The sequence below is a fragment of the Muscardinus avellanarius genome (genome assembly GCF_963383645.1).
Source record: "Muscardinus avellanarius genome assembly, chromosome: 10".
In the NCBI taxonomy this organism is placed as follows: domain Eukaryota; kingdom Metazoa; phylum Chordata; class Mammalia; order Rodentia; family Gliridae; genus Muscardinus; species Muscardinus avellanarius.
In genome coordinates this window covers 19,752,489-19,764,313 of record NC_137796.1, presented here as the reverse complement: position 1 = coordinate 19,764,313, position 11,825 = coordinate 19,752,489, and the positions used below count along the sequence as shown (strand labels likewise).

Genomic DNA, 11,825 nt, shown 5'->3' with positions numbered 1-11,825 from the left:
GGAGGGATCTTCGGCTGCTTGGGAGGATGGGTTGCTTTTTGAAAAGGTGTCCTCCATTGCAAACGGGTGTTAAAGGGACTAGACATCCAGGCACCACACCCAGTTCAGAGGGGGAGGGAAGGCAGGGGAAAGGCATTTTTCTTCCATAAGCCTTTCTTTCTGAATCAGTCATTTAATCTATTAGGTGTCTTCAAAAGGAGTGTGCTGGCTGACGTGTGGACTTTGCAGTCAAACAGACCTGGACTCCAGTCCCAGCCCATAGTCAGAAACTGTGTGACCTTGGGCAAGCTACAAGACCTCTCTGAGCCTTGACTTCCATATTTATAAAATGAGGAAGAAAAGCACATTCTCCTCATAAAAGTTGCTAAAGTAGTAGTAGTAGAAGTAGTGGTAATAGTAATAATAATAATAATAATAATAAAATGTTTTGAGCTAGGTGTCAGGCTACACCCTCTCAAGCCAGCTGAGATCGTGAGCTAGCCCCCTTCTCTCCTCCCAGTGTTCATTTTCCCACTGTGAAATGAGGAAGGACATGGTACTGGCCTTAAAGGGTCCTTCCTGCCCTGACAGTGGCAAGCTGTTCCAGCTGCCATGGCCCATTGCAGATGCCCAAAGGCAGCGAGATCTCACAGGCCCCTGAGACTGGAGAACACCACAGCACCTCCAGTTCCCATTCTAGGAGAAACATTCCCCTGCCTCGCGCCCCCCACTGTGGTCCCAGCCCCAACTTGCCCCATCCCCCATAGCTCTGAAGTCGCAACAGGCAGATGCCCCAAAGTCACCCTCCTCTCCTCCAGAGGTTGGCAGCCCTGGGATGGCAGAGTGTGGTGTGGACACCCCCATCACCTGCCTGTTTGTGTCTCCGCAGGTGAGTGGAGGGGCCTTCCCTGCGAGAAGTCAGAGCCGTGCCTGTGGGCAGGCTGGCTCCGCTGTTCTGCTCCAAGGATTACATGTCCTTCAAGCGCCCCTGCCCCTGTAAGTCTCCTCCCGCATCCTCCCGCCCGCCCCTTGGGGCCTGGGTGGCAGAGCTTGGAGTTGGGTTGCACAGAATAGCTCTAGAATGTTTGGTTGAAGGACTTCAGGGGGTCTGACCAGTAGCTGATACGGCAGGATGGGGGTTGGGGGGCCTAACCTAGAAGATCCCCGAAGTTCATGGGACACTCCAGAAAAACTGAAAATTGTACTTTGGCCCATAGTCCTGTAGCAGCCCTTCCCCAACAAGGAAAGGCTGGGGGTTTCTCAAACACACACACACACACACACACACACACACACACACACACACACACCATGACCAAATAAGGGGCTTTCCCTGGTCAGAGCTATGCCCGTGGCAGGCTGGCTTCCCTGTTCTGCTCCAAGGATTACATGTCCTTCAAGCACCCCTTGAAGAGGAGACACGTTAAGAACATTACAGCTGTGGTACACACCTGTAACCCAGTCCCTGGGAGGCTGAGACATGAGGAGCATAGGTTTGAGGTCCAAGCACTATAACTTAGCAAGACTCTATTTCAAAATTTAAATATAAAAAGGACTGGGGGTGTAGCTCAGTGATAACATACCCCTGGCTTCAACACCCCCATCACCACCACACAGACAGACACACACACACACACACACACACACACACACACACACACACACACTAAATATTTGCTGCTACCAGGCTTTTCAGAGCCTTGAACATGTGTTGTGAGGATCCCATGGGAAACAGAAAGCTGCTCTTTCAAACTTCAGTGCTCACAGGGAGTATCTCACGGATGGAGGCTCCACAGATGCACTCCCTGGGGCTGCCTGTCTGAAGGATGTTCATCCCAGAGCCCCCTCCAGGAGCCCCTCATTTGCTGAAACCATCAGACAGTTCTGCCCCTAAGAGTGTTCTTGTGGCTCACTGATGCCCTTAAGTCCAGGTGAGGGTCTCAGCCAGGTGAACCGCAGGGGTCCCAGGACAGCAGCCCCCCGCCGAGTTTCCACCAGCCCCCCATCACCAACTCATGCTTCCCCACTGCATCCACTGGCTGTCTCCCATTAAAACCGCTGAGCCCCCTAAACCACCATCACTTGTAACTTGGGGAGACGTTCCTAACGGACTGTCCCTTCTCCTTGGTAAGTCAGGACTGTGGGTGTGGGTGAGATGGGGACCCCCCCCAGCTCAGCTGTCATGACACTCACTCTGGGTAACGCCTCGCCCCTCACTAATGGGTTTAGGGCTCTACCACTCCTTTGCCAGGAACACATCACATAGGCAAAACCCCGATTGTTAACCCTTCCAACATCCAGGGACCGCTGTGGTGGGCAGCTGGGGAAGCTGGCAGATGCCATCGGGCAGGAGATCCCCGGGCATATGGGCAGAATGAGCCGGCCGTGGGCTTCTGTGTTCACAGAGAATGTTCGGGAGCTGGAGGAACTGTGGGGACCCAAGGACGGTACTGGTCAAGGTCTGATCAGATTATTTCTGATGGATGGTACAAGGTCAATCTTTGCCCCTGTTTGGCAGTCAGCAGGGAGTGGAGAATGCAGGGGATGCGGCGTGGGGAGGGCATTCCAGAACCTTCTGGAAATACCGGACCCTTGAGAGTCTGGTCCATCTGTACTAATAGGGGCCATCAATGCAGAACAGTTCTGAGCATCGCCTCCTGGGGGCGCCAAGGAGTAGTGACCAATACAAAAATTCCTGCAAGACTCTGAATCCCAGCCCCCACCCCAGCAGGCCTAGAGCCTGGTCTGCAGCAGGCACTCAGTAAAAAGGTTTAACAGATGCATAAGCAAGCACCCTGGATGAGTTAGGGCCTGGGGGGTTGAGGCTCTTGATTGCACCGCCAGCCTGTGGAGGCTGCACAGCCCTCATCCCTGCTACGAGGGGATCCTGGGAGCTCTGGATGCCTCATCTCACACTGTCCAATTCAGTCTGGTTTCTGTACCCCAGTCTGTCTCATCCTTTCCAAGCCACAATTGCATCTCATCCTCTTGGTCGCTTCTTCCTCTTCCCCAAAGACTTTGCTTTGGGCTCCTAGACCCCAAACCCTCCAAGTCTCTTCCAGCTGCTCTGACCATCCGACCATCCCTCCATGTACCCTGCTGGCAGCAGAGGAGGGTGCTTCTTCCTGCACCTGCCCTGGGATGGTGCAGCCCCTGCCTGGCTTGCACAGGTCAGACCTTCCGGGCCTCACTCAGCTTGACGCTGTAGCCACCAGAAGGCCTCCAGCTGTGCCCACCCCAGGTTCTTCTTGGGTTCCCCATTCCTTCCTCTGACTTCTGCTTGTTTCCCACCCTCTCCTCAGATTCCTTGTCTCAAATCGAGCATTTCGTCTTCCCCTCTAAGCCAATTTTGCTTGATTGTGCTCTATTGACTTGGGTACCATCATTAACCAAAGCCCTCAGACCAGGACTCTGGGAATGACCCTCAGTCCCCTTCCTCACCCCCTCTGGCTTCTGTAGGGATGGAGTCAACAGATCGTCATTCGAACTCAGCTCCATCTCAGCCCTGAATTCGGACCCTCTCTAGAAATGGCTTTTTTATTAACCAGCCCTGTGCTTACTCTGCCCACGCCACCAGTAGAAGAAGGCCAGCTTCCAGGAAGCAGGCCGCTCTGTTCCCCAGCTTGTCCCCAGCGCCCCGCTCTGTGCCTGGCACTTAGTGGTTTTCAGTAATAGGAAACCTGGGTGGCTTTCAGAACAGAGGCCCTCACTGTCAAAGCACAGGCACTCCAGACCCAGATACGCTCAGGAAGAAAGCCCAGAAGTCCCCGGAGGGCCCTGACAGCGCCCACAGCCCTGCCCTCCAGATCTGGGCTGCTCTGTACACTGAGAAGCAGAGCAAGGAACCAGCCGGACGTGGTGGCACACGCTTGTAATCCCGGTACTTGGGAGGCTGAGACAAAAGGATCGCATGTTTGGAGCTACTTTGTGAGGCCCTCTTCAACATAGTGAGACTCTGTTTTAAAATAAAGAATAAAACACAGGGCTGGGGGTATAGCTCAGAGGTAAAATGGCCCTGAGTTCAATCCCTAGTAAAAAACAAAAAACAAGGAACTACCATGCCTTTCCTAGCTCACGGAATGATCCTGCCAAGTCCTGGTCCTGAAGCCCATAAAAACTGGGAAGAAGTTTAGGAGAGGAGCCAGTTTGCTCCTCTTCCGGTTTCCAAACTCCTTAGCCCTGGCAGTATAGAAAAGCAATGGGCCATGTCCCCACCAGAAAAATGAGCCCAAAAACTCCCCAAGCAAGATGACACCCCAGGAGTCAGGGATCAGGAGGACTGGAGAGAAAGAGTCATGTCTACGAGATGCAGTGGGGAGGCCGGCAGGGTGAGCAGCGCCAGCCCATCTGTGGGTGCAGATCTGCCAGTTCCTGTGGATGCCAGGGAGCAGGAGCACCCACTGGCTTCTGGGGAGTTGGGAAGACATTGCTGGAGCCAGGCTGGGCCACCATGTCCACCAGCCCCAACTCCATCTCCCCTTAGGCATTTTATATTATCTCTGCCCCTCACAGAGACACCTCCAACAACCCTCGCCCCCTCACGGGGCAGATGAGAGGCCTGGGGTGGAGGGAGGGGCAGGAACAAGGCAGGGGAAGGCAGGAAGCCCCGCTCAGGGAACCCCAGGGGCTTCTTTGCCCAAGTGACTTCGAAAAGGAGAAGTGAGTTCCTCCGTGTAGAAGTTCCAGGCATCTGAGCCATTTGCTGATCTCAAGCCCCGAGTGAGGAGAAGGGCCAGCCTGGGTCCCCAGGAAAGCAGGAGGTTGGGGAAGCCTCTCCATCTGGCCCCAGCTGGGCAGGGCAGCCCACGAGCCCCTGGGGACCCAAGCTCCAAGAACAGACACTTCACAACCTCCTCTTTGCCACCCAGCAGATGGCAGCCCTGTGGGGCTCCCTGTGAGGTACAGGCGGGCTGCCTCCCGCTGCTCTCCTCTCCAAGGCAGATCTGGGGAAGGAGCAGTTTGAGGGCCCCAGGGGAGGCTGAGCCTGTAAAAAAGAAAAATCATGGCCGCCCATAGGCTGGCAGGAACCGCAGCCTGGCCAGGCCCTGGGTGCCCTGGGTCTCCCTCAGAGACGGCGTGATGTGGCTCTAGACAGGGCCTGGCTTCCCGTACAACCTGCCGTTCATCCTTACTCTCCGTGTCCTCTGGAGCCAGCTGCCCAGCTTCTAGGAACATCAGTATGCTCACCTATATGATGGATACAGTAATAACACCGCTGTGGTTTGATACTTGGGTTTGGTTTGCCACAGGGAGCCCCGCCTGGTGTCAGGCTCTGAGAAGATTCCCAAGCGGCTTGAAAATCTTGTCTTTTGACCACCTTCTCTCTGCACCATGTGATATTAGCCAGGTCTTTAGTGACAGAGAGGGGAAGTAGAGAGGGCTAGGGAGTCTGGGACTTGGACCGTGTGTTAGCTTTCCATCACTGTCAGAAAATACCTGAGACAATCAACTTTTGAGGACAAAATGTTTATTTTGGCTCACGGTTCCACAAGCGGGTCAAGTTGGCTTTCCTGTGGCAGCTGGAGGAAGCAGCTGGGGTCCCAACCGCCCCTTCCAGGGCACACTCCCAGACACCTAACTTCCTCCCACGAAGCCTCGCCTTCCCCCAAAAGTGTCCTGGACCATTGGGGACAGTCAACATCCAAACAACAGAAGACCAGCTTCTGCTGTTTTCTGCTCTGTTCACTGTGACCGTTACCTCTGCAGAGACTGAGCTATTAACCGAAGGAAGGACTTGAGGGCAAGGAGGAAGACTGATGGGACATGCCCCAAAGATCACCACGTCTATATCCCGAGCAGACATCACTAATCGATTGCCGCACATTTTCCCACTGACCCTGGATGCAACTGCAGTCTTTCTAAACACATGCAGGCACTATCTGGAGAGCATGAGTCTTACTAATGAAATCCTGTCCTCCCTTCTGAGATGTGACTTTGGAGTAGGCAAGGGAGCCGAGGGAGTGACTTTGGCTAGCCATTTCTCCCTGTGTCTCAGTTTCCTCATCTGTAAAATGGGAGCTGATGAGTATCCACCTCAGAAGGCTGTTGTGAGGATCGTGTGTCATCCTGCAGGTGAAGAGCTTTCAGGCCTTATGATCTGTGCCTATATGGTTTTCCTGCTTCCTTGTGGAATCCCTGTAAATGAAGGCTTAGTGCACCCACACACACATGCAGAACTGAGGCTCAGGGAGATAAAGACATTAGATTAGCTGGCACAGCTAGAAAATGGTGGAGCCATGGCTGCACCCTGAACAATTCTGTCTAAGGCTCAATTTTAGCTAAAGTCCAGCCCATTCCTCTACACCCATGCCTGGAGAGACAGCCTCCTCTGCAGCAGGACCTCATGGCTCCATGAATGTCCTCGCAGCCCACTCTTCAGGTTGTCTGGTCCAGCACAAAATCCCACCATTACAAGTGCTCAGCATCTGATAGTTACTTAATTTTGAATGCGCAATCGGATCATGTCATATTAGACTTCCTGGCAAGAGAGCATTCAGCCTCAGCTTGAGTGCATAATGCAGGGATCCTAAGAGTTGCAGGAGCCCCAGCCCCTTGCCGGCACCTCCCAGCTAGCAAGGTTCTTGCATTTCACTGTCCCCCAAAAGCAGCTGTGGTCCCTGCGGTGGCGTTTCCCCTGTGTCCACCATGCCCCAAGGAAGGGCTTTCTGAGCTCTCGTCCCAGGCTTCCTTTGTCCTGTGGGTTTAGATCTCCCCCGAGTTGGTCCTTTGCTTCCCTCTTAGATCCTGGGCCCCTCATGTTCCTCCCTTGCGTCCTTCCTTCAAGATAAAGAATGAGTCAGGGCTGCAGGTCAATGAGCATCCGCCTCCATGCCTGCAGAGGGGCTTTGAGGATAAGGGGAGGGTGAGCCTGTCACAGGGACTCAGTGGCTGGAGGCGGATCCCTGCCACAGCCCCTGCTTCTCACTGTGCAGGGGGCCGCTGTGGTGCAGGAGGAGAGGGACAGTGAGTGATTACCACCTGTGGAGCTGCCTTCATTGGTAGGTCCTCTTGGGGCCCGAACCAGAAGACAGTGGCTTAATCCGTGAGTTTTTCACAGCCTGGCTGATGATGACAGCCTAGGCTTTGGGGCACACGGACTTGAGTTTAGATCCTGTTTGCACCTTCATACGCCTCTTGTCCTTCCTGAGCCTTGGATTCCCCAGATCTAAAAGAGGGATAGCCTGGGCTTTTGAGGTTCACTATATAACCTGTTGTGCACCATGAGGAGAAGGCCACAGATATCTTGAGCCCAATGCTTGGCAACCGGGGGGTAGAAGGCATCGCAGCGCCCCAGTTGAAGATGACCATGGGTACCACAAGCCAGGATAAAGCCCGTAGCCAAGCCAGGGGCTATGGCAGATGGGGGTGGTCATCTCTGGCTCCAGGTTCCTCCCATCGTACATTCATTCAGGCAACAAATGCTTTTAGAGCATCTGCTCCATGCTAGCCCCCTTCTAGAAAAGTGCCAGGGTTAGAGCCACAGGCAAAGCAGAGTTCCCGAGATCACAGAGCCAACATAGAAGAGCCGAAACAAATGAGCACAAAATGTATCAAATGGCGAGGAGACCAGAGCAGGCTGCTGTGATGGGTGGGCGTGCGGGCTCGAAGAAGATGGCGCAGGAACAGAAGTTACTGGAAGGGAGAGAGGGAGCCATGCCAGTGCCTGGTCCCAGGCAAAGGGAGCCCTCTGACAGGACTGGCTTTTTCTTTTTTCCTTTTTCTTTTTTTTCTTTTTTTCTTTCTTTTTTCTTTTCTTTTTTTTTTTTTTTTTTTCTGTATTGGGCATGGAAACCAGGGGCATTCTACCTCCAAGCTACACCCCCAGCCCCTGTTTTCTTTTCTTTATTTTGAAACCAGGTCTGTGAGTTGCAAAGGCCCTAAGTAGCTGAGGCTAGCCACAAACCGCGATCCTCAGGTCTCAGCCTCCCAAATGCTGGGATTACAAGTGTGCACCACCACGCCCAGCTAGGCCTGGCTTTTTCTAGCATCAACAGGAAAGCCCGGGCACCAGAAGAGGAGGAGAGGAAGGTACCAGAAGTTAACAGGTCAGATGATGAAAGGCATTGGAGGCCATGGTAAGACTTCCGCTTTTGCTTCTGAGTAATTGTCAGTTTTTGAGTTGAGGAGACTAGAGGGCCGTGATTGTGGCAGATAGGCTGGAGGGGCATCAGGGGCCAGCCAGGAGGCGAGGAAGGGACCCAGCCTGGGGCCAGCGGAGTGATGACAGAGGTGGCAAGATGGGGACAGATTTGAAGGTGAAACTGTTTGGATTTGCAAGCTAATTGGATTTGGGATGGATTCTAGGCAGAAGTCGTCCGTGACAGCCTTTGGGACCTGGACACATGGAAGGACAGAGCACCTGAGCGGCCGAATGCTCGGGGGAGGGGAGCAACCGCGATTCCAAATATAAGGTTTGACAGGTTCCAGCTGAGCTGCATCTGGAGATACAGGTGGACGTGGGGCCTGGAGTTCTAGGGCATGTCTGAGGCTGGGGATGTAAATGTGGGTGCAGTCAGTGTGTATGTGCTTCTCCGTGCCGTGAAGTTGCATGAGGTCACCCAGGGAGCCGGTTTAGGGATGTGGGGAAAGGCCCGAAGAGTAAGCCTTGGGGTGGCGGAGCCTGCGGTGATTTCTGTATCTAGAAGTCTTGCCAAGGAAATTAAGATCTTTAGGGCGGTCACCCATGGCGTTCCAAAGCATCTGCCCCCAAACAGGAATGAGCAAGGGCATCGCCGTTTCTCTGCCAATGAATCCCCTAGATTGGTTCCCCAAGCATCTAGCTCCGCCTGCAGCTAGAAAAGCTGTGCCAGGGTGGTTGGGACCGGTGGTTGTCCTCTGTGATGTCACCGCATAATTGGGCAGTGTGCCAGCCTCAGAGACAAAAGATGGGGGCCAGGAGAAAGAAGTAGCCTGTCCAGGGACCCACTGCCAGGAGCAGACGGGATCCTAAAGCAGGACTTGTGTGCGGGTGCAGCCCCAGGGCACTGCCCTTGCTGGGCCCTCAGAAGCTTGGGCACCGTTTTACTGCTGGGGTTCCCTCTGTTTGCATTTAAAACTGCATGTCCGCTGGGGATCCCCAAGCCACTCACCTCTAGGGGCTGCTCTCTCTGCTCACCTGAGCCCATCCTGCCCCCATGGCTGGAGGTCACCTCCCTCTGCAGCCCAGATCCTGCTCGAGAGACTCATTCCAGAGCTCTCCTCCACCTAGACAGCAGGCCCTGGGGCCCGGTGGTGGTCCTTGTCTCTCCTGGGAACGGGGCTAAGGGCGGGCGTGGAGTAGATGTGGCCAAGGAAGACCAGGTCAGCAGCCAGCGCGCCATTAAAAATAGTGTCTATCCAGAGAGGCAGCAAACCATTGCTCACAGCTCAGGGGCTCTTCACAGACTGAACACCTTCCTATCAAGAAATACATTGTTTCCTGACCCAAGAACTCGCCCAGTGTTTCTTCAGGAAACATTGTCTCGTCTTCTGTCACCACACTTCAGCTTTGCCTGTCTTTTGAACTGCATATGGAATCATATGGAATGTTCTCTTTGGGATTTGGTGTCCTTTGCTGTTAGGTTGTGAGTTTGCCCCCATATTGCTGAGTATAATTGAAGGTCATGTATCATCATCATCGCTGTGTAGTATTCCTTTGAGTGAATATACTACTAAGAATGTATCCACTCTACCCCACTGGGCATTTGAGTAGTCTTTAGTTTAGAGTGATGAAGGAATAGCAGTGTCAAGACCATTTTAGTACAGTCCAAAAGAACCATCAAAAACACATTCTGCCATAATGAGAAGGTCTTGTATCTTCTCAATATAATAGCCACCTGTCACTTGTAGCTGCTGAGCACTTGAAATGTGACTACTGCAACTGAAGAACTGAATTTTTAATTTGCTTGGGTTTGGGGGTGTTGTTTGTGTGTTTGTGTGTGTTCGCAGGTGCATTCTACCTCTAAGCTATATCCCCAGCCCGATTTTATTTTATTTTTTATTTTTATTTTTTACAGTACTGAGGATGAAACCCTAGGGGCATTCTACCTCTGAGCTACACCCCCAGCCCTATTTTTTATTCTTCACTTCTAAACAGTTTCTCACTAAGTTGTGGAGGGCCTCACTAAGTAGCTGAGGCTGTCGGAGAATCTGTGATCCTCCGGTCTCAGCCTCCCAAGTGCTGAGATTACAAGCATGCGCCATACCACCGGGCTGAATTTTTAATGTGTTAATTTAAATTTAAGGAGCTGGTTATCATAGTGAGTGGCAGTTCTGGCTCTTGGTCAGCACAGGGATGCCTTTCTGTTGGAAAATACATTGTACCAGTAAGTGGGATTTGGAGGTAATAGAGTATAGATATGTTTGGCTTCAATAGATAGAGCTCACCAGGTTTCCAAAGTGGCTGTAGCAGTTGGGCCGGCAACAAGTGCATGTTCTAGGTGCTCTACACCACCAGCACTCGGGTTTTTCTTGTGTGTGTGTGTGTGTGTGTGTGTGTGTTTTCAGTTTAGCCCCTCCAGTAGGAAGTAGAGGTATCACACTGTGGTTTTAATTTGAATTTTTCTCATGACTTAACATAGCACCTCGCACAGTCTCTTTTGTGAAGGGATTGCTCAAGTCTTTAGCCCATTTTTCTACTGGATCTTTTTATTATTGATTTGTAGGAGTTCCTTATATTTTTGAGTATGAATTCTGTTAGATTATTGCAAAAATCGTCTCCCTCCATGGATTGCCTTTTGATGGTCATTGTGGTATCTTTTGTGGGGAGGGTAGGGGGAATCACTGGGGCCTGAATTCAGGGTCATTCTACCTCTGAGCTACACCCTCAGCCCTATTATGCTTTATATTTTCTAAAAGTCTTTCAATAAGTTTCAGATGGCCTCATGAAGTTGCTGAGGCTGGCTTCGAACCTATGATCCTCCTGTCTCAGCCTCTGAAGAACTAGAATTATAGGTGTACACCACCACTCTCAACCTAGTCATGATATATTTGGATTAACAGAACTTCCTAAATTTTTACATGTAAGTTATTTATTAATTTTGGTATATAATTCTTTGCCTTATGCATATTCAAGCTCAAAATTTACAGAAAATAAGCCAGGCATGGTGGCACACTCCTGTAATCCCAGTATTTGGCAGTCTGAGACAGGAGGATCGCAGGTTCAAGGCTAGCCTCCGCAACCAAGGGAGACACTGTTTCAAAATAAAAAATAAAATAGGACTGGGGATGTAGCTCAGAAGTAGACTGCCCCTGATTTCGATACCCAGTACTACCAAAAAAAATTACAAAACACTAAAATTTAGACTGACTACAAATAAGTAAGTAAAATTAACATTAAATAAAATTGACAGAATAAAATGTTATGTAATACCCTCTCATACTCCTCAGGAACCAAAGGTTTTAGTGTTGCAATTCAAAAAATAAAATATTATAAATACAGCAGCCGTGTTGGGCACATTTTGAATTGGACAACAGCCTTGTTAAAGAGGTTTTGCCTATCGTGATTGAAATTTCAGGCTTCAGGTTAAATAAAATCTGAAAGATCACTCAGGAAGTCATTTAAACTGTGTTATTTTTATATTTATTTTTATTTTACTTATTTATTTATTTATTTATTTATTTATTTATTTGCAGTACTGGGGATGGAACCTGAGGGCATTCTACCTCCCAGCTACACCCCCAGCCCTATTTTTTTAATTCTTCATTTTAAAAGAGAGCCTCGCTGAATTGCAAAGAACCTCACTAAGTAGCTGAGGCTGGCTGCAAACCTTAATCCTCCTGTCTCAGCCTCCCAAATGCCGGGATTACAAGCGTGCGCCACCATGCCCGGCTCTAAACTGTTCTAAAAATCTCAGGTACCTCCAGTA

At 51.2% G+C, this 11,825-nt stretch overlaps 1 protein-coding gene across 1 annotated transcript in view; it reads left to right on the top strand.

Moving 5' to 3' along the window:
• Window positions 1-950: 950 nt before the first annotated feature.
• Window positions 951-11,825, top strand: part of BEAN1 (brain expressed associated with NEDD4 1) — a gene marked incomplete at both ends in the record, with an annotated part of 35,348 nt that continues 24,473 nt past the window's right edge. Inside the window, one exon of the mRNA XM_080704652.1 lies at window positions 951-975. Within this exon, the coding sequence (XP_080560778.1) occupies window positions 951-975 (25 nt within the window). The remainder of the gene's footprint in view (window positions 976-11,825) is intronic.